Genomic DNA, 26,747 nt, shown 5'->3' on the forward strand with positions numbered 1-26,747 from the left:
TGCGTACGTATGTGTGGGGCGGAGCTATCAAAATAGGGGCAAGACCCTTTTGGGGAAGGGGCGTGTTTGTTTTGGTGATTTCAAATATAAACATTGGCTACCAGAAATCCCTCACTCTGCCTTTAAGACACACTTTGTATGATTATAATCAATGTTGAAGACAGTTGTGCTACTCCTTTTTGTGGAAACCGTGATATGTTTTTTTCAGGTTTCTTTGATGAATAGAAAGTTTAAAATGAAGAAACTGCTGATAGCCTCGTGGGCAGAGGGTCGATATATAGCGTCATTGCACTTTGGGCATCCCGAGTTTGATAGGACAGTGTAGAAGTGACAGGAAGTGAAGCGGGAGAGAGAGAGGGGGGTGGGATAGGGAAAGGTCCTCAAGCCGGGATTCGAACTCGGGATGCTAGTAACGTAACGGCGCTATATGTTGGCGCACTGCCCACAAGGCTGTCAGCGCCGATAACATTATAAATGCCTTTTGATCAATCCGATGCATCCTTTCTAAATGAAAGTATTAAGTACTTCAAAAAAAAACAAAACAAAAAAAATCTTAGTGACCCCAAATGTTTGAACAGTACTGTATGTCATTATTACTCGCAAATAATTGCTTATTCTTGCTAATAAAAACATACAAAATAATTTCATTACAATTCAATACATAATACTTTTGAAGTTTTTTTTGTTTCATTTATTATTAATGCTAAATGAACAGCCTTAGTTATTTTTTCTTCTATAACAAAAGGAAGAAGTGATTATTTGGTATGCTAAAACATGCTGGGATGTCTGCAGATGGATGGAGGTGATCAAAAGTGCAGCGAGCTCCGCGGGACGCATGAGTCTGCTTGTACCCAAAGGCCCAGCAGAGATGAACAGGGGAAGCTGATTGTGTCAGACTGATCTCCTGGAGCTGAGGGCTGGGCCCACTGTCTGCCAGGACCAAACACACCATCATCACTTTATCCTTTCTGATTTGTGGCTCTGAGAAGCATCATCATAATAACTTGATTCTTGACTCTGGACTGTTAGCTCTCTGCTTGCTGGGAGTTTGAGCTGCTTATTGACACCTCGGACCGAAGAATTTGGTCGGAAAGTAAGCGCTCTGTAATTCTCTTCTCTAAATCTTTTCTTCTTGTTTTCTCGCTAATGAAACATAAAGTGGGCGTCTTGCTTTTCTAGAACCACATTAGACTGAAATAATTCTTATAGAAACACATTAGACTGAATTAAGTTATGTTTGTGTTTATCTTGCTAAGGTTACACTTATTGCTGTATTCAGGTTTTAAGGTCTTTGCTAAGATGAATCTGTCATTAGGATATTTAATGACTCTTGTTACTCCAGTTTTTTCAGTAGAAATCTAGTCCCACAGGACTACAAAAATGCTTTCTATTATTTGTCCTGGGACAACATGACTGAATACTACTGAATGGAGTGTTGACAAACAGAGGGTTTGTATTAAGTCCAGCTGGTGCAGTAAGTGAGATGAAGGACTAGCGCTGTAAAATGTGTCTTGCTGATTTCGAAACAATGTTACGTTGGTCAGAGAGCACGTTTACAGGGCGCAGCTCAGAAACTGGAGTTCTATGATCGAGCGCCTTCGCACTTTTAAAGGGCTGAGGGTAAGATGTTGGTACAGGAAGGAATCCGAGAGGAATAGAAATGTTATTTTGAAGATGAGGCAGCTGAATTGGCTTGTATAGTATGTGCTGTCCTCTTCAAGCGTAGGTTAAAGCATGTCTTGAAGGTCATTATTAAGCGACTGTTACTATTTAGGGGATTTTTAAGGTCTGATCCGTTGATTTTTGATCTCACAGCATGAAAACTAATCAGATATTTATTTTAAAGTGAAGACTGACCAAAAAATATTCACTAACCAAACTAAATGTAATGTTTTAAATGGTGTATTCACAAATGTCACTAGTTTTGATTTTTGGGATACTTGACAGATAATAAGCTCAAGTCTAAACTAACCCCCTTATGGGGGAAGAAGGTCATCCACAGTGTAATACTGCACTTTTCTTTCAGTTTCTGCCCTCTACACACAGGGAAGAGGAAATGGTTCTGGTGAAGTTCCAGTTTTGTCAAAGTTGAAGTTAAAACAACAATGCAAGATGTTCTCGGTCGGCCACTAAATCCTAAAATTTAAACTGGGATCAACAGCCTAAAACTGCCTGTTCCCCTTTTATTATATTGTATATGTGAAATTTTTTTTTAAAGCATATTAATAATTAATTTACAAGTTCTTTCCCTATGATCTATTGATAAACAAACATTTTTTCCTTTTCTTTTTTACTACCAATATTTTTTGCGAGGCATATCACACTATATATATATATATATATATGTGTATATGTATATATGTGTGTGTTGCGGTCTTGTTTTGTTGGAAGGCCAGTTGAGTTATTTGTTGTTTTAGTAGCATGATGAAGTTCCACAGCATGTGTGACAGTGTTATGTTTACTTATCGGCTTCACTTTATGAAGACAGATCTGTTCGACATCTGATTTGAGAGGTTTATTTAGCCTCTTTTTGGATTATTAGTTGTATTTATAAGGCTTTTGGCTTTGTCCGTTCAACATGCTGTACAGGGTCCAACCAAAGACCTGAAGAAGTCTTGCATGAGCCTGAAAAGGTTGGCCAAAGTTAGTCGGCCACACATTAAGCAGTGTTGCTTTGTGTACTCATAACAATATACTGTAAGCAGCTATCATCTCGACATGAGCTCAGCTAGTCTGATGTGTTTCAAATTCCTCTTAATTCACTAATGCACTGTGTGGGCTCATGGTCTCCACCCTTTTTTGTACATTTTATGCAAGGACTGGAATAATTTTCTTCCTCGTTTGCAGTATCTGGCAATAGGGAGGGTTGGATGAACGGTTGTTTTCCATCCCGGATTGCTAAGCACGAGAGAAGGGAGTTTACTCAAAGACCTCAGTTTCCTGTCTCATTCTGAGAGGCACTAAACTGAGTTTTGATGAAATCGCTTCTCTCCAGCTTTTACTATTTATTTTGTGTAGCATGTTGCTGAGGCGTTGCTCCTGTACACACCGCATGTAGTAAGTTTCATGTTATGACATTGAAGGGCTATCAAATAAAACTGAACTGTGTAAACATTTAATTCTCTTCTTTTTGTCCCATTTAAAGGGTTAGTTCACATAAAAATAAAAATCGTTACCAGTAACCCACCCTGTATGAGTTTGGTCATCATTAAAACACAAATGAAGATATTTTAATGAAAACTGAGATTTCGGTCCTTTCACTAAAAGATCACTACACCAAAACTTTAACACTTAAGAAAGTTCATAAAAACATTGTAAAAGTAATTAATTCAAGTCCTATTTCAATAAATAAAAATCGTTTGTTAATTGAAATAAGGCTAAAATAAATATTTGATGAAAAAAACTAAAACTTAGTTTGTTTATTGGCAAGGCAAAATTTCTCATTTACAAAAATTGCTATAAAACGTATTCTATAAATGTATTTTTTCTATAAAAGAGACTAATAAAAACAAAATGACAGAACAAAAATAAATTAAAATGTGAAACTGAAAATATAAAAATAAAAGCTAATTCTGAATAATTCATAAATTATACTAAAATAATCCTGCTTTGTGTTGTATAATATAAACGAATATATATAGGATTTAATTTAAGCTTTTATTCACAACGTACATACATGGAGCAAGTCAAATATAGTAAACAAGCTCAAGCGTATGTGCGTTGATCAATATTTATATGTGAATAAAAGCCTAAGTTAAATCTGTTTATATTATAAAACAATTAATAAAGAAAATGATTACTTTTACAATTCTTTATGAACTTTTTGGAGCTTCAAAGTTTTGGTTCCATGGATTTTTAATGAAGGCACAGAATTCTCTCAGATTTGTGTTTCGAAGCTGAATGAAAGTCTTATGGGTTTGGAATGACATGGGGGTGAGTAAATGATAACAATTTAAATTTTTGGCTGAACTATCCCTTTAAGCCTTTTCCTACATTTCACCTTGTAATTTATGTCCTAAATGCAAACGTGAGAAATAAACACTTTTTACACTAGTGTATTTACATTTCAATGTACTTAATGTAATTTAATGGAATACACACAAACCTGGTTCGTCATTTCATATTTTACATTTCAGTTAGACATTTCAAAATTCTATAAAGTAAACTGTAAAAACATCTCATAATACAAGCTGGAATGGAATGACTGGTGTTCAGCTGAAGGAGCAGGAGGTTGGCTCATGAAGAGATCAGGATAGTCTTTCCATCGGACGGAGCTGACCAGCAGTCAGACGGACCTCATCGTTTTGAAGGCATGCTGTTACCGTTGAGTGTAAACCTGCAGGGTTGAGACAAAGGAAGTCTCAGAGTTCACTCCTGCGGAAGATTTAGTACTGCATGCAAGTGCCACAGTGCAGCACAATATCTTACAGCATTGAATCAGCATGACCTGAAAAACTGGCATAATCAGAAAATGACATAAAATACAATTAGATACTGTGTGTACAGACACATAGGGGAGACTGTATATTAAATGTGTTTACCTGCACACTCTCTCCATAATGTTATTGAGTAAACGGTCTGAGATTCCAGGGCTGGACTCCTCTGCGAGGCTGAATGCGTTTTCCAGCTCCTCCAGGGCGCATACACCGCTCCCGCTAACACGCCGCTTCTCCTTCAGCTGCATACAGAACATAATCCACGTGTTCTGACTTGACGTTAAAGCAGGAGGTCCAGGCTCACTTGCATAAATGTACGTTTTTGAATTATTTACCTCTCTGAAGATGGGTGTGATGAACGTTTTTAGAGACGGTGACTTTGGCTGCCTCTTCATAACGTCTGATGTCTGTTATTTAAAAAAAAATTAATAATTTCAGCTTTATTTACTTTTCTTTTTTTAAATCGAACCCCATATATATAATGATAGATGATAACGTGTGTGTGTGTATATATATATATATATATGAAATTTTTTAATAAGGTTGTTTTTTGTAAGTTTGCATTTTGATGACATTTGAGATGTATTTATGTTATACTACAGGTGAATTCCAAACAAACTCAAAGTCAAATCAGAAAAGAAACTGATCATATTCAATATAAAATTAGTATTACAGGTCATCAGTGCTGCCTTTGATACTATTAACATTCTCTTGGGTAGGCTCAAAAATTATGATGGCATTAATGGAATTGAATTGCTATTTTTAAAATCATACTTATCTGACAGTAATCAATTTGTAGCAGTAAACAAAGAAATGTCATATGGATCACAAGTTTGGTATGGAGTACCGCAAGGCTCAGTACTAGGGCTAAATATTTTAATCGACTATAGAGTGCAACAGTCAGGGTTCCGAAAGTAAAAATCCCATAAATTTTCTCCATAGGGGAACTGATTTTGAACAATAACTTATACTAACTAAATAAATATATATTTAACATCTTTACATATATAGTTTTTTATATATCTGCATTGTTTTTATTTCAATTATCATTTGTGATTCTTCATGGGATTTTAGTGTTCTTTCCCTCATTAAAGCTGTTCAGTACACAGTCTTGTACCTTTGTTTGTTTTGTCCAATTTTCTGATATTGTCTGTGCTTCAAATGAAAGTTTATAATGTTGTGATTTTTTTTTCTTGTAGCTGGCTGGTTTGGTTCATAACTTGTAAGTCTGAAAGACTTTTTTTTAAATCACTATTTGAAAACACTTCTTGAACCAAGACGGCTGAAAAGTGGACAGGCACTGTTGCAATTTATAAGACCAGTATTCAGCTGGTCATGTGATCACAATATGGCTCCCCTATATGGCACAATATGGCTCCCCTATACGCACGACTGTACATAATTTTAAACTAAAAAATATTTACAATTAAGTCTTTTACACTTACTCTCTTCGCATAAAATGTTTACTTTGACTGCATTTTTTAAGGAGGCTCTGAAATATGTAATACAGTATAAAAATCAGATTAAACATTGCCAGATCTGTCCCATTTCACACGTAGTATCAAAGGCAGCTCTGATGCAACTTTAATTTACCGCAAATAAGATTCCTTTGTAGACATGTGCTGCCTCTGTGGCACTACAAAGTCTGTTTAACCACCCTTTATGCCCTCTATATAGTACAGATTTTGTGCTGCTTTTGTGTTGGCTTTGCTGACTTTAGAACATATTTACCTTATTGTCTAAATGATTGAAACCTCTTTGTAACTTGTTCATGGAAGTGGGCCGCACAGTGGGGAAAGTCCACATGGGACACTGGTCCCTGTCATCCCCCTCCCCATCCCTGAGTGAAAACACACGGAGTAAACATACTGTACGCAAACTTCACAGGTTTGCTGATCGCTCATCTAGGAATGTAAAGCACACACATACATGTCAGAGTCATCAGAGCTTGATTCGTCCTCGTGGCCCTCTGACTTCCAGCGGCGGTATCGATCAATGAGCTCTGCCAGGTATGAGGTTTTCTTGGTGTAGCGGGTGATGAACTTGTGTTTCAGAAGCTCTTTGGCTGTCGGTCTCTGTTGGATGCGAACAGCATATCATAAAAATTAAAAGCAGTTTGCCTCATGTTTTAAAGTTTAATTAGCCTGTTTATACTAAAAGCTAATGGCATCACTGGTGAAGTTTTAATAGAATTACAGGTATTACAGTTCTATATGAATATTATTAAAATATCTACTGTATATGATATTTTATATGGAATTAACTGATAAAAATGGCATATTAAAATTCTATTCCATTTGGCCTAAATAAATTTAGCTTTACAACATTATGTACAGTTAAAAAATGTATATTCATTTTGAGATTGCATAAGATTACATTTAATAGTGCTATAAAAATATTTGTATTTTAAAAAAATAGCTTTAATCATCAGATGATGGCAAAGATGATCTAAATGTAAAAATAGGAGAAATTAAATCAATTACTCAATTGTTAAATTTTTTTGAAATCTATATTAAAATCAATATTAAATTAATAAAAAAAAACTATATTGAAAATACACTGACTAATAACCAATAAGGTACCAATATATTGTACATTCATATATATATATATATATATACATATATATATATATATAATTTTTATTTATTTTTTTAAATAAAGGTACTAACAAATCGTGGATCTTTATTGAGACAAGCCTCAACAAAGTCCTTAAAGGCTTTGCTGTAGGACCCTTCCAGCGCGGGTGGGTTATTTTTAGGGATGAGGAACAAGACTCTCATGGGGTGAAGTTCTGAGTTGGGTGGCTCTCCTTTAGCCAGCTCGATGGCTGTGATACCCAATGACCAGATGTCAGCCTAAGACACAGGGAAGAAAAAAGGGCAAAAAAGTGGGGGTCAGTACTTGTGCCATCTGTCTCTCTGAATATTTAATTGAGCTTATTTTCATCACGCAACAGCAGCAGTCTTGACTAGTTAACAGATGTTCACGTGGAGAACTTGAACATGATACCTGTTAGCTAAATGACAAGCACTTGTACCTTGAAGTCATATGCAGACTGTTTGATGACCTCTGGTGCCATCCAAAATGGAGTTCCTACAAATGTGTTTCTCTTAATTTGTGTGTCTGTTAACTGGCCAGCCACTCCAAAGTCTGCCAGCTTGACTTCTCCATGTTCAGAGAGTAACACATTGGCCGCTGTAGGAAAAAGCAGGGTTATTAATGTAGGGACACTTCACAGAACTAAACCGAGGTAAGTTTTGCAGACTAACCTTTGATATCTCTATGAATCTTCCTCTCTGAGTGGAGGTAGTCCAGTCCTTTCAGTATTTCTCTGAGAATGGTGGCGATATATGCTTCTTCCAAAGGTCCCGGCCTTAGCTGTGCTCAAACACATTAGAGGATGTTAAATATAGTGACATTTCCTGTGCCCTTGACATTTTCCACAGTTTTTCCCTTTAGTAATTTTCCGGCGTTATTCCTCACTTTAAAGAACCCACAAATATAATGAAAAGACCAACTCACCAGGTCCAGAGCCGATCCACCTCCCAAATATTCCATGATTATCCACAGCTTAGAGCCCTGAAAAACACAAGAAACCACAAGAAATTCTTAGTATTACAACTGATGGATTTTAGTATTATTTAGATACTTTTATAGTATTTGTTAAAATTTTGAATGAGCTTTTATTTTTGTTTTCAGTTCTCATTTTAATTTAAAATTTTATTAATTTTTATGATCAAAATTTGATAACACTTTACTTAAAGCCTTTATATAATGCATTATAAAAGTAGTTGCGTTGTAATGCGTTGTATGATCTCATGACTAAATGTAACCCCAGTTAGAATTCACTATAATACTTCTAATCTATTCATTTTTACACCATTAGAAAGTATAATGCACTAAAACATGACAAACAAATCGAAATATTATTTTAACTTTGGTTACAATTATTTATAAAAAGGTATAATGCATTACAATATGAATACCTTTATATAATGCATTATACATAAAAGGTTTGAGTGTTAGTGTTTATTTTTTCTATATAATTTGCATTTTATTTCCATTTTAGTAGCTTTAGTACTTCAATGTAAACTTATTCCACTTACAGTATTTCTACTTAGTTGCCAAGTTTTTCATTTAATATATATTTTTTTTAGTTATTAGTTTTATTTAGTTATTAGTTATAGTTTCAGTTAACCATAGCAGCTATGGTTTGAGACACACTGGTCACTGTCTACTTTTTCTGTATGGAAAAAAAAAACAGCTGAAAGTTTGGAAAATTCCTCATTTTGTGTTTCATGGAAGAAAGTCATTGACACTTTATAATAAAGTACCATGAACCACCGATGAACATTGTTCATTCATTATTATTCCTAAAACGTACATATACAAAATGTATTTGTATATGTAGAAATGAACATTTTTCCGTCTTAAAGTATTGCTTATTTTTAGTGCATAATCTAATCTGAAGTCATTGTAAAGTGAGTGTTACCAGGAGGTCATGTGTTTTTTAAAAGGATGGCATTTGGATAAACTATTCCTTTAAAACTACAGAAATAGCATGTAATATAATAAGAGCTGTGCCTGAAAGAAAGAAATCTCCACAAACCGTCAGATAGGAGCCGTAGTATCTGGTGACATAAGGGCTGTCACACTGGCTGAGGACCGTGATCTCCTGCTGGATGTCTTCAATCTCATCCTCTGCTTCCTCCAAGTCAATAATCTTAATGGCCACCACCTCTTTTGTGCGGTTGTTTATGCCCTTGTACACCTCTCCAAAAGAGCCTTTACCAATTCGTTCCAATTTAGTGAAGTATTCCTCAGGATTCAAACGTGAATTCTAAAGAAAAACAAAAAAGATTTTTCAATTCTTACCAGATATTTATGACAAGATCCAACACTGTGTGTTTTCTTTACACAAGTGATGAACTTTATATGTTGTCCTATTATTCAAGCAACAAATGCAGGAAGATCTACCCAATCATCACTCCACTGAAGGTCCGGAGAAGATGAGAATCAATAAAGAGAATTGTTAGAAATCCCATGTAGTTTTTTAAGCAAATTTTTCATTTTTCTGCTGTGCCTAACCACTAGGAAAACACTTGGAGCATCTGCTTCCTTGCTCGGTACAACATTGCACTGACAATCCATCTGGAAGTGGCACTGTTTTATCAAAACAACAACAAGCTCTTTTGACGACAAGACTCAACGTTCAGGTGATAAAAGACCTCCTCTTGGTATCAGCTCGACATCTGATTTCCGCATTCGTCACACATTTATTGCACCTTTCTAAAGCACTGAGCAATCAAAACGCAAACCTTTACTATTCTTGGTAGTACCACCCATTGGAGGCTCCATAAAATGAGATCAACAGGGTATTTTTAACAATTCTCAGAAAGACGAGTTAATTATTCTGCCAGCTACACCTGTGCGATCGGTGGGTGCGCCACTCTTTCATCACAGATACTCTGAGGTTCAACCCTCATCAAAACATGATACACTGCAATTATCATACTGACCGACAAAACGTGCGCATGGCCAACATAACATAAACAGATGGCATCCATTATCATCTGGTTCGGTACAAAATAACCACACGGTCTCATATTTAATATAACGGTTTTACACTGGGGAAAAACTGTGTTTTTCCTCTATTTTTCTCTGTTATGGTGTGGTGTCAAAAAGTGTGATGTGAAGAGACTCAATACGATATAACAGATGCGATCAGAGATGCATAATCTAAATAAATGTTAACTGACCATCAACATTTCCATTTTTGCAACCCTGTTACCAACATTTGAGATATTTTGCAAAGCTCTAGCAATAAATGTTTAAGAAATGTCAAAATTAAATGGACATAAAAAAAAAACAGGGTTGCAAATTTTAGCCTAAATTATGACGTTGCTCAATAGGACTAGCTAGTTTGGGACAATATTTTGGTTTTCTAGTTAGTGATAATATTTTACGTGAATTAAAGGATATGTTTGATATTTTTTTCTTTAAATAACTAGGCTAACAGGGCTGAAAGGCCAAGCTGGACACAAGCGGTCCATACTTCAATTTGTACAAACATTGAGATAACATTATCTGTGCTCCCTCCATGCTGTAAATGATCTGATTTCATGAAGTATTGTGAGATAGCAGGGCTGTTCAAAATGTGGGGAACAACTAAATAATAACTATTATAATTAGCTACTATTATTAGTTAAATATTAGCTTTTAGTGATAAAAAAAAATTACAATAGTCTTAACTAGACAGGCAAAAGTTCCCTTCTTAAGGGGTAGCCTACTGTCTGTTTCAAAATCAGAATTCTAGATTGGAGCTGCAGTTTGAATAGGCTACTTTTCATAAATCATAGCGGCCATCATATCAGCTTTCAACCATGAAAAGAAAAAAAAGAATTATGATATTCAGTTATGATATTGCTCCAAATTTTAATTTCGCTGCACCCTGAGTTGTGATCTATTCTAAACCCTATTAAAGAAAGAGACTGTATTTTCTTTATTTACCTGGGGGTTTTTTCCCCCAAGAGGAACATCATGTAAACCGCCTACACTTTAGTTCACATTAGGTAAATGTCACACTTTACATAACAGAACAATGTATTTACATAAACTACACTGTAAAAAATAAAATTTCCAAGTTGTAAAACAAAGATTATTGGAGTATGTTTTACAAGGAAATACTGTAATATTTCACGTTTAATGTGTTACTTGTACAATTTACAAGCAATTTCGGAGTAAAGAATTATGCAAATCCCACACCATTTTTTTCCAGTGTAACTACGTGTACTCATTATATTATAACCTATTATTTAGTGGAATTTATAATTACAAAAGCTTACTATAGTACAAGGACACTGCAGCTAATGTTAAGTTCAATCATCATCCAAAAAGAACAATAAGTAACTCTTATGTCTCAGTATGGAAGCCATGCCTGGAGGGTTTAGGTGTCATCTTCATCTCTCTGGATTACCTGGTTCCGAATGTTCTGAAGGTGTGCCATGTCCAGCTTAATCTACCTCCAGATCGGGGGTTCTTCTCAGATTTTTCCTCTTTCTCTCCTTCTTGGACAGTCACCCACCAAAGGAACAGCTTGTTCCCAATCCACGCCTCTCTAAATCATTCCAGTGGATCAGGCTGACCGGCTCTATGATTTACAAGGATTTTAATATGAAATCCTGTCCATACATCAGAGCAGACACTCAGTCTTTGGTATGGATATTTACGGTTTATGCTCTGCACAGGAGACTCCCTCTGTCTATGAAACCCCCGCTACTCTGACTAAGAGAGAGGAATTGTGTTAAGCGCGTGCGTGACCCAAAGACTGCTGGGAACCGTAGTTTTTCACTCACCACGCTGGCTATTGTGGTGTGTTATGCAACAAATGATATTTTTAGAGATTCGCAATTTAGGTATGCGAGTATAATATGTAAATGTTCTACTTTAGCTTAAACATTTCCTATTTATCATACAACAGATGGACAGTTGCACACTCGAGTCGTTTTATTTAGCCTAGCTAATATGACAACAAAAAAAATACCATGCTGCCATTAGTATATTGAAGACCTTATATGAGCAAATCATAGCTCTTTTCTTTGCCTTAAGTCTACATATTCCCCTAAACATCACTCTCACAAATCTTTAATGAAAACATTATTTGAATTCTTTAATTAATTGGAGAAACACTTAGCTTACATGATTTCAGGTTTGTCTACATTGTGATGGCATTTGAGTTGTTTTCAGCTTCCTGTTATTGTGTACAGAAAGATTTCTTGTGCAATATATGTGCAAAGTGCTGGTCACTTTCACTCTGGGGTTTGTCACAGTGGTTGTCCTTTTCTAAAAAACCATTTCATGCAACTAGTCTATTTTTTTATATAGAAAATCTGTCATGACCTGCCAAGTGGGGAAAATATGTAGAACCATTATCATAAGGGACATAATGGCATGAGATCAAGGAGTGCTTTTTTCTGTTTTCAGTTCATTTTGTGTTCAGTCAGAGCATGACCTGCCTTGCTTTGATAGTCAGTTTGAACTGGCCTGTTTCTATACCAAAATTATGATCCCTCAGTCTGTATGAATTTTCTTAGTGGTAACAGTGGTTAGATATTCTGTCAAAAAAATTTTTCTCTATTTAGGGACAGTTTGTTCCAATTTATTCCAATATGTCATGTGTAGTTTCAGTTTATGTCATCTTAGACATTTTTCTTTTTGTTTTATATTTTGTATAATAAATTCAATATGAATTTTCTTAGTGGTAACAGTGGTTAGATATTCTGTCAAATTTTTTTTTCTCTATTTAGGGACAGTTTGTTCCAATTTATTCCAATATGTCATGTGTAGTTTGTTTATGTCATCTTAGACATTTTTCTTTTTGTTTTATATTTTGTATAATAAATTCATATCACATTTCACACTTGTTTTTCTTTTAGTGTTCATAATAAACCATTACTTTATTGACAAAATGCCTTTGTAGGCTAGACATCACATCCATATACTTAGTTTCAATATACACAATGCCCTTCATGCTTTGTTTTGTATAGCCTTAATAAAGTTTCTTGTTGGAATCAAGGTAATTATAGTTTTAAATGTTTTTCTAAGGGCACTTTTTCTAACCTGAAGCCTTATTTGGTCTTTGTGGCTATATATTTATTTATAAATGATTACTTTTTTTTCTGTCGGAAATTGTAAAAAAGGCCAAAATTCTGCCTTAATCCTCTTTTACTGTCAAACAGGAGGCATTTTCACCTCACACCAAGATTACATTGATATAATCTTTTTTTATGATTCTGAGTCTGTTTTCCTGTTAATTTATTTTCAGTTTAAAGATTTCATATATTTCCAGATCACAATCGGTTATGGGTGTTCTTGTAAAAATAGTGTACTAAGGAAATAATTTTGTGGTACTAAGGAAATAATTTTTTTGTTCCTTCTTTTACCTGTAGGGAGCAGTATTGTACAAAAATATTGTCCAAAGCCAGGATACATTTATTTATTTACATTTATTTCAGGGTTCAAAGTAATTGTTGATTTGTAAACTGACAAGATTTTATTTTTTATCTCTAATCCTATCTCTATTTTGATTATAAAAAGTCGGACATGAAGAAGGACCGTAACCGATGAGAAGTCATGTGATGGGCATGCAGAGGCATGTAGAGTTTCTGCAGAAAACTTAAACATTATTCCTCAGAAGTGTGGTGTGTTACAACTTACTGAAGATTACTGGTCTCTACAGTGTCTCATTATTCACTGGAAATTAATTAAATGTAAACTATAGCAGCAGTAGCCTAACACTGGCCTCCATCTGTCTGTATTCAGTTGTGTTTTAACAAGATAAACTGTCACAAGCTATTTTTAATAGGCCTTAGAATCAGATTGAATATTTTAGTTTTTAAATTGGGATACAGAGGAAGCCTCAAATGTGGTCAGAAAAAAAGGAACTGTATCATTGTGTGCCACTGAGATACGCTTCAGCTTTCAACTCATTATGTTCCTATGTTGAACAGAACTGCCTGGTTGATCTTGTTCTACTTTTTGTTCTTTTCTGTCTCTGTATTTAAGGAAGTTCACTGTATTGTGCTTGAATAAGCCTTTTTATTATACTCCATCACTGAATCGGTTATTCAACATTGGAAACTTGATATGTTTTGCATATTCCTGCTTACAAGGATTTACTTGACATGTCAAAACAAATCTTGGTTTCATGTGTTTCTTTGGGAAAGCCGTTGTTTCGGCTGGGTGGGTGGCTCTAATGAATTCTAACTGACACGCTTGGAGCAAAAACAGTAATGACTTGCAAAACAACTCTATCAAAGATGGTGGGTGGGACTGGAGTAACATGACCTTTTTTTTGTTCAACAACTACTGTATGCACATTAAAATACCTTTTACAAACATTTTATACACAAAACTGTCCTTGTTACAAGAAAATAGGCATTTAGTGAGTTTGTGGCTGGCAAAAAGCACATTGGACTAAAAAAAAAAAAGCAAAAGCATCTACTGTATTTTGTCCATTATTTTGTATCAAATTATAGTTTGGTTGGCAACATTTTGCAATTTCCATACTTAAAATGACAATGAGGTTGACCTACAATGATGATAGATAGATAGATAGATAGATGATGGATAGATAGATGGATGGATGGATGTTGAAACACTTCTTAAACCTGAAATGAGTTTTGTAAATCCAGTGGTCAAATGCTGTCTAGCCACCTAACTAGTGACTGGTCTTTTTGTGAATGTCCACAAAACTGGAAGACTTTTTGAGTGTAGGCCTAGATATAAGGGGTAGGCTATTTTAGAAAGGAAAATTTAAAAGATAAAAAAGAGGAATTAGGGAGAATCAATAAATTATTGCTATTGAATAATATGTAATCATGTAATCAATAAAAAAGTAACTGTAGTCCAGGCCCGGATGCATCCCCTAGTATTGGTAGGTTTAGGAGTAGGTGTGGGGGAGGGGTTGGGATTAGGGGTGGGATTGGGATTAGGCAATCAGATAGCGATTTCAAGGAGGGGATGCATAATCTGGCAGGGGTACAGAATTCGTCTGCTGTGAGTGCAGGCAGGGACAGCATGTTTCAACCTTAGTGACATGACAACACCGCGGCCCAAAACAACAGACCGGTGTCGTGCCGAATTCTGCACCCCTGCCAGATTATGCATCAGAAACAGCCCACACTCTCTAAATTTTCTTTAACTGAAAATATGCATTTTCATTTATTCATAGGCTATGGTTGCAATAAAACTTTAGTTAAAAAATGTAAGTGCCACTGTTTAAAAAATGCTTTATTGACTGACCTTTCATAGACGTTCTGTTATGCTTTCAAATTTCATTCCATTTGTATGTAATTTCACAGTATTTTCACCTCCTAAATTACTACACTACTTGTGCAGTCACATTCTATAATGGTAGGCTACAATTTACTCAGACCGATGACATTTTTGTATGACATTAAAATTCTTTTTAGAATAATTGTACATAAATAGGTTAAGTAAAACAAATGTGATTTTTTTTTTCTTCTGGTAACTTTTTAACTGCAGGCAGACATACATTATGGTACAGTACAAATATTTTGAGTGTCCCTTGTTCTGTTGCTTATTCCTTTAAAAAATTACAATTATGTCCCTTATTTTCCATAAGTACCTTATTTTCCATTTCTTAAGTTACATCAAAACAAAAGCTCTAGAAAAATACAATGAATTACAAGGCTGTAGAGAACAGTGCACTATTGCAGACTTATATCTACTGAGGTTTTAATTACATTATTTTAATAGTCAGTCATGAACTAAAGTGGGCCGGTCTATAAGGCATGAAACTCCAGGGCTGAAAATGAGTCCCACTCCGGCCCTGCTGTAGTCTGATTACAAGACTATTTAATTAAAAATAGACTACTTATTTTTTTGGAATCTGATTACATAATCCAGATTAAATGTAATCAGTTGGCCAGCTCCATAAATATAGATAGACAGACAGACAGACAGACAGATAGATAGATAGATAGATAGATAGGTGTTTGTTTTCTACATTTGTTCTTTGATTAATCAAATCTTCTAAACACTAGCTCTTCTAGAAGGGCGGACTATCAAAGCCATAACAGGTTATCTCCGCCTTAACGGAGAGCTTTTCCATAGAAGGAGACTTCATGTGTGCAGCCCATCCAAACAGACCAAAGCCAGACAGCACTGCTTCCTGACAGCAGTTTCATCTCGCAGACTGCACCTCACAAATCTGCAGAGAGAACAATTCGCTGTCATTAAAAATGTCGATATTCGAGACTTTCTGAGGATTTAAAAGACTTTCCAGAAACAGCAAATGTAATCGATCACTGACTCTCTGCTCTTTTATCAGGTTCACGTTCATTCCAACAGAAGGTGAGAGCGAGTCTTCTCTATATAGTAGGCTAAAACACGCGCGTTTTCTTCTTTATGCAGATCGTTTAAGGCGCCATCAGACTTTGGAAACAAGAGGGTGGAGAAGAAACGCTTTCATACACGGCGATAAAGGTGGAGGTTGTCAGCTGATTGTAATTGATCTCCACTCATGAAGGGCATGGAGATGTTGCGCCGCTCCTCAGTGTTTGCGGCTGAAGTCATGGAGGTGTTTGATCGCTCTCCCACGGATAAGGAGCTCGTGTCTCAGTCTAAAGTCTTGTGCAGGGATTACATTCACTCCAGACTCCATCGGGCTGGAATCGGATGGTCTAAACCAGAACATGGATCCGGAGGAACACTGGCTGAGGTGTCTTCAGTTCTTCTGTGGTTGGGTAAGACATTTGACGTTTCACATGTGTACATTCATGATTAATGATTATGGGAATTTGCCATGGTGTTACAAGTACTAGTGAAGTGAACATCATATATATATATATATATATATATATATACTAAGGTACTGTATACCTATCTACAGTATCTGTTTGAATTGTGGGAGTCTTTTACCGTTAAATTCACGGTCATTTTTTACAGTGTACAGTGTCTGTCTGAATTGTGGGTTGATATATTGAGGTTATATTATGGATCTATTTTAAGACCAAGCTAAAACTGCACAGAACTTCCTGTCAATTTTCATTCTTTCTTGAGCTGTGCTTGTCTGGTTCATACCAAAATAAATGAAAAAACGAGGTATTCATTAATGTTCTGTGAACTTTCAGAAATGAAAATAAACACATGTTTCTCAGCTTCCTCAAAGCCAAACCATACGATTGCGTAATATTTTACAACACTCTTGCAAGGTTCGTCTGTGTCTCACCCACTGTAAAGTAGGCTACTTTGCCTTTTGTACCATGTTGAGCTATCTTCCACATTCCTTTCTTTCTACCTTTCATGCCTTTGGACATTCTGAGCCCTTTCACGAGATTGGATGCAATGACTATTGATGACGTTTAAACTCACATCATCTGTTGATCAGACACACTACAAGTTGCCTAAACATATACCACGTGACTGTCATCTGAGTGACTCTCATCTGTAAGAACCTGTTTTCTCCTTAAAGGGAAAAGCACACCAATTTTAATTTGAGACAGCTGTGTAACTGGGGGGGAGCTGCTTTTTGTGGACAAAGCATGCAAACATGCAGATCATTATCACAAGAATGATTGAGAGTTTCCCACCCACATTTAACCTGTATTGTCCTGAAAGACATGTAGCTACTCCTTGCATAGACACCTCACCCGCCTGAATCACTGACATAAAATGGATGATTCAGGTCGGTGAGACAGCTGAAAACATAGCTGAAGACTTATTTAAAGGAGTAGTTCAACCAAAAATGAAAATTTAGGGATATTCACTCACCCTCAGGCCATCCAAGTTGTAGATGAGTTTGTTTCTGTTCATTGGAACAGATTTGAGCATATTACATCACTTGGGTTAAAATTAAGATGCATTAATGATGGATTTGTTTCTTAAAAACTAGCAGCTTTTTGCTTCAAAAGATGTTAATTGATGGAATTGATGGTCGGGTGGATTACTTTTGGATTGTGATGTTTTTATCAGCTGTTTGTACTCTCATTCTGATGGCACCCATTCACTGTAGAGTATCCATAGGTGAGCAAGTAATGTAATTTTCTGCAAATCTTCATTTTGGGTGAACTATTCCTTTAACAGACAGTTTCACCATCAGGACGTTGCAATATAACAGCAGCAATATAATTGGCTTCTCATATGAAAGAATGATGAAAAGATACAAACAATGCTATTAATAGCAGGTTTTAAGGTTAGATTAGAGTAATTATGCACTGTCTTTGTGTCATGCTTCTCTGAATTAGTGGTTTTATTCAATACGACTCTTGACAGGTTCTTTCTATGATGAGAAAACCGATCGTTTGAGCCGAGGGAAAATAAAAACAAATTTATCTCTCTGTCTCCTAGGTGATGAGCTGGAGTACCTGCGACCCAATGTGTACCGCAACGTAGCAAGACAGCTCAACATCACAATTGCATCTGAGAGTATAGTCTCTGATGCCTTTTTGGCCGTTGCTGCAGAAATCTTCTCTACAGGTTGGTCAATGCTTTGTCTTAAAATACATTTAGTACAGAAAACTCTTTAGGTAAACTGGTCGGTGCATCTGGTTTCAGAGATGTTGTCCACATTTCCTTAAAGGCATAGTACACCAAAAAAGGAACATTCTCTCATGGTGTTCCATACCTGTGAGAGCACAAAAGAAGATATTTTGACAAATGTTGGTAACCAAACAGTACTGGTTGTCACTGACTTCCAATGAATGGAAAAGAAACTGAAACATTTGCTAAAATATCTTCTTTGTTCCATAGAATAAAGTTATACAGGTTTGGAATAACAAGAGATTGAGTAAATAATTTTTTGGCTGAACTATCCCTTTTAGTGGCTTATACACTTATTTGAGAGAGGATAAAAATGAATCCATTATGACATTTATATATACACACAGAGAAACGGTGCTGCACTTGACTAGAGAACTCTCAGCACCATAAAATATGGATTTTTCCTGAAAGTAAACAGTGTCTGGCACCATGGAAGTTCTCATTCCCTTTGCTGCATACTGTACATCGCTTATATTTAGTACAAGCCCTTGGGATTCAGCTTAGTTCATATAACTTCAACCCTTATTTGACCTCCCAGATTTAGAGTTTAGTAAAATGTGGTCTGTTTTTCAACTTGAGCAGCTCTTAAGATGTGCTGTAACATGTTCACCTCATGTGTCCAGGAAAACATTCTTTGTTTTTTTTAAGTAATAAAGCATAATTGCTCTTGTCAGTCAAAGCAGGACAACAAAGATTCCTCGCTGGACCCGGTGACACCCTTGTACCTCCTGTCTGTACACATACCTGTCCTGAAGCAGTGCAGCTGAACTGGTCACTGGTGTTCACTTAATTTATTTTATTTTATTCATTTATTTTTTACCCTCTGAGTGAGCATTTTTCATGTGACTCTGCACTTTTTCATATGGCTGTGCAACTATATAGAAATGAAGATTTATTTTGATGTTTTCACAATATGCTTTATATATTGTAATACATATTTAAAAATTCTATATAAAATATATTGAAAAATATATGTATATTCACTTTTGCTTTTTTAATTAGTTATTTTGTGATAATTTCTGTTCAGTTTTACTGTGACTATTTCTAAGATCATTTAAAATAAATAATGGTGCAATTTTATGCATAAAAATATGTTATTCATAGCATTTCGAAAAGAAATCAAAATTATTCCATGTTTTACTTTGTGGCTTAGGAATGTAAGCTGTAGAAATGGTGTTTTTCTAATGCATTGGTGTACTAAAACTTAATCTACTTAAATTTTATAGCTGATTCTGTCAAGAGGAAGCATTTTAGCAGATTTTTTATACTCGAGTAAATCAAAACCATTAAAGCAATTTACAAAATTAGGCCTACATTTAGTCTCTGAACTAGAATGGAAAAATCCAATGGGAAAATGCTGACTTTGAGGTGTGCGAGTAGATTTTATCAACTGTTGGATCTTTCTATTATTTATTTATTTATTTATTTATTTACATTTTTTTTTTTTCAAAAGCTTTTTTTAAATGGAGTCACATGTTAGACTCTTCAAGCCTTGCAAAATTTCCTTACAGATTTCTTAGTTCAGTTTGTTTTCTATTTAACGTTAAATCTACCAGTCACAACAGAGATGCAAGATCCTAACTGCATGCAGGAAAATCCAGACTTTTTTTGTTTGTTTGTTTTTTTGGCACTGACAGTGCTTCTGCATTGATAGATGGTTATATTATTGCACAAAAGGAAGGCAATAGACCAGTATTTTGAGTGCCAATGTGCATCTACATTTATTTAATACATGTCTTCATTTGATTTGAAACCGTTTGCTGTAAACTGTAAAATATTCCCTCTGAATTGTATAACTTGACGTTCCGTTCTTACAAGAGACAGAGGGAGGGAATGTTTCTTTTTATCTTGAACTTCAAACCAGCTTTTATCTCTCATATGCCTCAATATGGTTTCCTTTTGCCTTTGTGTTTCCTGTCTTTGCTAGTCACAGATTAGGTTCCTGGGTTGATGTGTTTATGTCTGGCTATTTGATGTTCCCAGACGGGGGTTTGCAGCTTTATTACGTTTTGTTTCATCCCAGGCTGAAAAGTTTAAAGGTTAGAGTAGTGTATCTAGGAGTCCATTGATCACATTAGCTCTAATAAATCATAATGCCCACTTGTTAAACGAAACATGCTAGTATTTTAGCCTTTTCATTAAATTCAGACCCATGACCTTAATGCATTTATGATGGAGGGAAAGCAAAGCATGTGTACCTTTTCAACTGCTATTGAAGTCATTACGCTGTTAAATGTACTGAACATGTTATAGCCACATTGAATCACATATACTGTATAACGAGATTGTCGTCACAAGTCAAACGTGAATTTGTTCTGCTAAAAAAATTAAATGTTGCTTGTGTCTTTCTGGCTGACACACCAGCGGATGGCCTGCCTGGCAGTTATATAACAATAATAATGTTCTGTAAGAAATAGGGAGGGATTATCAGGAATTTTCATGACTCACCTGGTTATGATTTTCATACACACTTCCACCAGTACACACACATATTTTACAGTATATACTGTCAGTGGAAATAAATGATTTGATTAAGCTTGAAATGCATTAGTTGGAACACTTTACCTCTTTGCCTGTGTCAAACAAAACAGGCAACACGAGAGATTTAACAGCACATGATCTTGCAATGCAGCATTTTAAATGTGTTCTGAATAAATGTCCGTGGACAAGGACAGACTGTCAGTCGGATTATATCTCGGATTATATGTCTCTCTACAGGTGTAACATGGGGGAAAATTGTGTCTCTGTATGCTGTGGCCGGAGCTCTAGCTGTGGACTGTGTTCGGCATGGGCATCCAGCGATGGTGCACACCATTGTCGACTGCATGGGCGAGTTTGTTCGCAAAAGCCTTGTGTCATGGTTAAAGAGGAGAGGAGGTTGGGTAAGCAATAAATCCATTAATCAGTACAATTCATTAACAAAAAAGTTTGCTTTTATCATGCTCCTGGCCCAAACATAATACTTGATTCTGATTGGTCAGGTATAGCAATTAGCAGTCGATTTCCTAATATTCGCCATTGTCCGTGTGGCTTATGTTTAGCAGACCGCTTGTTTGTGTAACAAAAACTGTCGCTGCTTTCTTGTTTTTCGTATCATGCTGTGGACTTGCTCTCTCTTACAAACACAAATGGCGCAATCTTGCATCTCAGGTATTGAATGGATTGAAACTGACTTCAGAGGACTTCAGTTGTAGTGTTACTGTAACTGTTACTGTACTGTTTTTTTTTAAATAGATGCAACACGTTATTTTTCACTGGTGGGAAAAAATTGGAAATTATTATTATTTTTTTAATGTACTTTGTCAAATCATCATATAAAAATGATTTCTGAAGGATCATGTGACACTGAAGACTGGAGTCATGGCTGTTGAAATTTTTAAAGGGGTCATGATGTTGCTAAAAAGAACATTATGTTGTGTATTTGGTGTAATGAAATGTGTTTATGCGGTTTAAGGTTCAAAAGCGTCACACACTGCGGGCTTGAGTGAGCGGAGGCCGGCGGGCTGAGTGAGCGACGAACGGTGGGCTTGAGAACGGCGCGGCCGGCGGATTCGACGAAGGAGCGTCCGGAGGGCTTGCGGCAACCACATGTGACGACCCCGGGCTGGACTCCGCTTCGTCCACGGTGAAAGCCAATCCGGCGATCCACAGCGCGAAGTTGATGTATTTCCTCAGCAACCAGCACGGATCAGCTCCAGGCATGACGAAGCGGATATCATCCTCTTTTGGAAGGCCAAACAAAGTAGTTTCGCTTTCACAACGAAACACCGTGTCTCCATGGCATGGTGGCGGCGGCAACAACAAAACTACAGCGAGAATAAAAGTTACGCCTTCTTTCTTTGCGTGAACATTTGGGCGGCGTTATGCAAATCTTCCCACATCGTGACGTAGGTATGTGGGGGCGTGTTAGAACGAGCCGTTTTAGGTAGGTGTGGTTGACTCTTAACTTTTATAAAGAATATCTCTTTGGATTTGAGACTTTAGTCTTTGCAAATTTACAGATCTTCTTTATGCACCAAGAGCTTGTAGCACTTCAAAGAGAAAGGAAAAATTGAAATCGCATCATATGATCCCTTTAAGAAATGTCTTTCTTTTTTTGTGTCCATAAAATGAAAGTGAGTGGTCACCAAAACTGGTTGCAATACCTTCTTTTGTGTTCAGCAGAAGACAAATTGTCATACAGGTTTGGAACAACACTAGGTTGACTAAATGATGACAGAATCTGCATTTTTGGGTGACACCTTTTTTTTTTTTGTTTAACTGAAAGTACCATTGTGCTGTGTGTTTATAGATCTGAGCTAAGGCCCAGAAAGAACCCAGACTTCTGCCTTTCCAATCTTTGTCCAGTATTTAGACAGAACGTGCAGTGTTCATGAAGCTTATGGGTGGGAATCTGATCAATCCCTCAGAAAGAATCAGAATCAGAATGAGCACAAAGACGGCACAGTTCAGCGATCCTGTTGAATGAGGAGCTGTGCTGGTACTGTACAGGTGCATCTCAATAAATTAGAATGTCGTGGAAAAGTTCATTTATTTCAGTAATTCAACTCAAATTGTGAAACTCGTGTATTAAATAAATTCAATGCACACAGACTGAAGTAGTTTAAGTCTTTGGTTCTTTTAATTGTGATGATTTTGGCTCACATTTAACAAAAACCCACCAATACACTATCTCAACAAATTAGAATATTTATTCCAGTATTACAAACTTATTTTAAGACATCTGTTATTCTTACCAAGGCTGCAGTTATTTGATTAAAATTACAGTAATATTGTGAAATATTATTACAATTTAAATAAAGGTTTTCTATTTTAATATGTTTTAAAATGTAATTTATTCCTGTGATGGCAAGGCTTATTTGCTATCACAGGAATTAATTAAATTTTAGAATGTAATGTATTACAATAGAAAGTAGTTGTTTATGTAATAAACTATTGTTAATGTAATACAATTTCACAATATTATTGTTGTGTTTTTACTGTATTCTCTTTATTTTTAGACTTCTTTTAAAAAATCTTAATTATTTCAAACTTGTAAAAAAAAATCTTAATGTGAGTAATGATGTTGAAAAATTTGTAATATAAGAAATTATTCTTAGGAGTAGTTAGAACACTGTTATCTAGGTCAACAAGTTTGATGTTCTGTCACTTATTTAGAAGAGTGAACACAAAGAACACATTCAGAACATATAAAGGATCAAATTTCAAATTATTGGTGGAGGCACAGCATGAAAAAGGGGTTAATGGGTTAATTGGGTAAGTGAAAGTCGTAATGGTTGCTTCAGGCGAAATCATTCTCAACATTTTTCAAGGTGTTTTCCTCTTGGGAGTGTCCTGATTTTGCAACTGCGGTTTTAGTACAAAATGGGCACACCCACAGACTGAACTCAACCTGAAAACAAGGACTTTATCATCAGGAGCACTAAACGAAAGTCTGTATAGTATAAAGCAGAGACTGGTAGATGGTATTTTCCATGTTGTTGATGTGAGTATGTGGGTAGTCGTGTCTATGTGCCATTCTGCGTGTTTTGCTCTGTGGAATTGCCCTGGGAGCTGAATGAAGGGCCTATTCACACACACAGATACACAAAAACACCACTGAGTAAATTTTCTTTTTAATTGCAATTCCTAATTAAGGGATGTCCCCATCTCTCATTGCCTTCAGTAAAGTTGCCTCTTGATTTGAATTTCTTTTTCACATCTTAAATTATAGCCAGGCTTTAAAAATGATCATCATTGTGCAATTAGCTTCTGTTTGGCCAGATCTTTTTTTATTATTGATACTTTAACAAAGATGCAAAAAATTGATCAAAAGTGACATTAAAGGCATGTAAAATGTCACAAAAATATATTTCAAATAAATGTTTATTTTGAACTTAAAAAAAAGAATTATGGTTTTCTCAGAATTATTAAGCAGCAAAACAGTTTTCAACATAATCAAAATAAATGTTTCTTGAGCATCAAATCGGCATAGTTTTTAGTGATTATGTAACACTGACAAATGGAATAAAGGCTGCTGAAAAAATCAGCGTTTCCATCTCAGAATGGCATTTAAATTGAAAACAGTTACTTTAAATTGTTAATATTTCACAATATTTCTGTTTCTACTGTATTTGTGATCAAATAAATGCAGCCTTGGTAAGCATAATATTATATTATCTCTTTTGTGTGGGTAAATTTGCTTCTTAAAAAATTGAAAAAGTTTGCCAAATCCAAACAAACTGACCTTTAATCATCTGAATGTGTATTCAGCTAATTTGGAACTTTAGTAAAATTTCTGTCATGACAACTCTCTGAGGGATTGGCATGGTAATGTACATGATAATGTTAATGTATTTGGTCTTAGTGGAATAGATCTGCTATGCTGCTGCGAATACATCCACAACTTGCTGCTGTGAGCATGTAAGAAATACTGCTGCTGCACATATAGCACATATGAATAACCCCCATATAGCATACATGAATCACCTCGTAGCAGATCTATACAGGTGGAGCTGGGGAAGGTGGAGGGTTTCTGTGCTCTGCAAAACTGCTACAGCAAACAAAAGCCAGGTATTTGAATATTAAGCAGTAATCTCATTGGCTACCTATACAGGAGAGAACCAGTCAGCTGCCATGTGCCAACGATGTCGCCAGGTCAGATTGAGCTATCGGACTGCGCCATCTAGAGTTTCATGCCAGAACTCTGTATTTGGCCAACCTGGTAATGCTGCATGCTGAAATGTATCATGTTTAGACTACTGAATGTTGGCTTTGGCCTAAAGGGTACATACTTCCGTGCAAACTGCAGTTCCTTTTCCTTTTGTTGATGCCAGATGAACTAAGAAAAAAACAGTAAAAGAAATTGAAACGCCAAACTCCATATCTGAATGTGTTGCATTTTAATAATGTTTTTTTTTTCAGCACTATTGAGTATGTTGATTATGATATTTAAATATTTTCTTTGTTCTCTTACAGGCGGACATCACAAAGTGTGTAGTCAATACAGATCCCAGTTTCCGTTCTCATTGGCTGGTGGCAGCTGCCTGTGCCTGCGGTCACTACCTCAAGGCTGTGGTCTTCTACCTGCTGAGAGAAAAATAAAGAGCAGCGCAAACAAGTGACGGACAGCTGGACTCTTCCAAAACTGGCAGAAGGGGTTTCTAGTCACTGCTTAAGCCTTTCACTGCTCTTGATGTGTTTACACTTGCACAAAGTTTGCACTTTTTCTTTAAAGGATATTCTTGCGCTCCAAGATGCACTGTTATCTTTAAGGCTTTAAGTGTTTAACCTGGCCTCTTGCACTCTAGGCATTCCTTGCTGTTACCGATTTTATTGAATCTAATGTTGATATGCAAAATACCATGGCCGATGGGACACAGCTGAGAGGAAGCTATTAGGTGCGTTCGACTTGAAGCACGGCTACAGACAGCAGTCAACGAGAGTAGCCGCTTGCAGTCGAGGGTGGAGTTGAAAACGGAGCCGTCAAGCCGGACACATTCTACTCCCGTTAGTGACGCTCACGCGGTGTTTGCATACTCAATATTTGTCAAATACACAGACGTTTCAGAAACGTTTTCATGAGCAACAGAAAGGCGAGGCGCATCTCAAACAAGCCTAATGCTGCGCCAGCTGAGTCAGCCGGCTGCTCTCGAAACGCTATCGCGGTACTTTGATGCCACACGTGACAGTGACGTGGCGCCGGTTCAAGTCGGACTAAATTTCTAACCAGCATGCACTGCTTCAAGTCAGCCGCCGATCGGTTTGCGCGGCGCCGCATGACGTCGAACGCACCTATTGTGACCTTTGTATTTGCGTGTGAAATACAATGTTCATGTACTTGGACCAGTGCTGCCTAGACCAACGTTGTCTAATCAGAAAGTTTCTCTGATTATTATTACATTTTTCCCTGTCTCAAGTGGTTTTGATGATCTCAAAATGCAGATATCCACAATGCAGTATGAAAAATGACCAGGAGTTCATGGGAAAACAGATCTGTGTGAAATGGAGATCAATATCAGGATTATATTCTTGTATTTCCCAAGGAAAAACTCCAAACTACTGTATGCAAATGACTGTGGGAGAGTGAAAACAAAGTCGATTTTGGTTGACTAATAATGAAAAATAGATATATGAACATTTGAACGTATGACATTTCAGTTCATGCCATATTTCATGTCGGAACCTGTCAATTAGTTTTTCATAGTGTTGTCTCTCTCTTTGTATTTCCCCCCCCCCTGTGTAGTATTTTACCCAAATCTTATA

The 26,747-nt window shown here is 36.2% G+C and overlaps 3 protein-coding genes across 14 annotated transcripts in view; 2 read left to right on the forward strand and 1 right to left on the reverse strand.

The window, feature by feature from the left end:
• The window catches only part of farp2 (FERM, RhoGEF and pleckstrin domain protein 2), an 85,805-nt gene extending 83,598 nt beyond the window's left edge, over positions 1 to 2,207 (forward strand). For all 4 annotated transcript variants that reach the window (XM_016544811.1, XM_016544814.1, XM_016544812.1 and 1 more), the window contains one exon: positions 793 to 2,207. In XM_016544811.1, coding sequence (XP_016400297.1) covers positions 793 to 886 — 94 coding nt within the window. In that variant the 3' untranslated portion in view covers positions 887 to 2,207. The remainder of the gene's footprint in view (positions 1 to 792) is intronic.
• A 1,897-nt stretch (positions 2,208 to 4,104) lies between these two features.
• Positions 4,105 to 17,846, reverse strand: LOC107733254 (serine/threonine-protein kinase 25-like). Of its 8 annotated transcripts, none has more exons than XM_016544818.1 (12): positions 17,736 to 17,846; positions 9,049 to 9,279; positions 7,962 to 8,018; positions 7,709 to 7,817; positions 7,477 to 7,634; positions 7,109 to 7,294; positions 6,366 to 6,511; positions 6,168 to 6,276; positions 4,772 to 4,843; positions 4,542 to 4,705; positions 4,429 to 4,455; positions 4,105 to 4,336 (listed from the first exon to the last, which is right to left on the reverse strand). In XM_016544818.1, the coding sequence occupies exons 1-12, from the start codon at positions 17,793 to 17,795 to the stop codon at positions 4,297 to 4,299; spliced, it is 1,359 nt and encodes a 452-aa protein (XP_016400304.1). In that variant the 5' UTR covers positions 17,796 to 17,846; the 3' UTR covers positions 4,105 to 4,296. The 8 variants fall into 8 exon arrangements, with proteins under 8 accessions (XP_016400304.1, XP_016400305.1, XP_016400309.1 ...); XM_016544819.1 differs by having other exon boundaries at positions 4,542 to 4,678; positions 17,736 to 17,845; XM_016544823.1 differs by lacking the exon at positions 17,736 to 17,846 and adding an exon at positions 11,416 to 11,745 and having other exon boundaries at positions 4,542 to 4,678.
• boka (BCL2 family apoptosis regulator BOK a) lies at positions 15,993 to 25,692 on the forward strand. 2 transcript variants are annotated; one of them, XM_016544828.1, is made up of 5 exons: positions 15,993 to 16,293; positions 16,377 to 16,708; positions 18,312 to 18,440; positions 21,222 to 21,385; positions 25,461 to 25,692. In XM_016544828.1, exons 2-5 carry the CDS (start codon positions 16,486 to 16,488, stop codon positions 25,584 to 25,586), a joined length of 642 nt encoding a protein of 213 aa, XP_016400314.1. In that variant the 5' UTR covers positions 15,993 to 16,293; positions 16,377 to 16,485; the 3' UTR covers positions 25,587 to 25,692. The 2 variants fall into 2 exon arrangements, with proteins under 2 accessions (XP_016400314.1, XP_016400312.1); XM_016544826.1 differs by having other exon boundaries at positions 15,993 to 16,259.
• The last annotated feature ends 1,055 nt before the right edge of the window (positions 25,693 to 26,747 follow it).

Source organism: Sinocyclocheilus rhinocerous, unplaced genomic scaffold (genome assembly GCF_001515625.1).
Source record: "Sinocyclocheilus rhinocerous isolate Xijiao unplaced genomic scaffold, SAMN03320098_v1.1 scaffold2867, whole genome shotgun sequence".
NCBI classification, from domain to species: Eukaryota; Metazoa; Chordata; class Actinopteri; order Cypriniformes; family Cyprinidae; genus Sinocyclocheilus; species Sinocyclocheilus rhinocerous.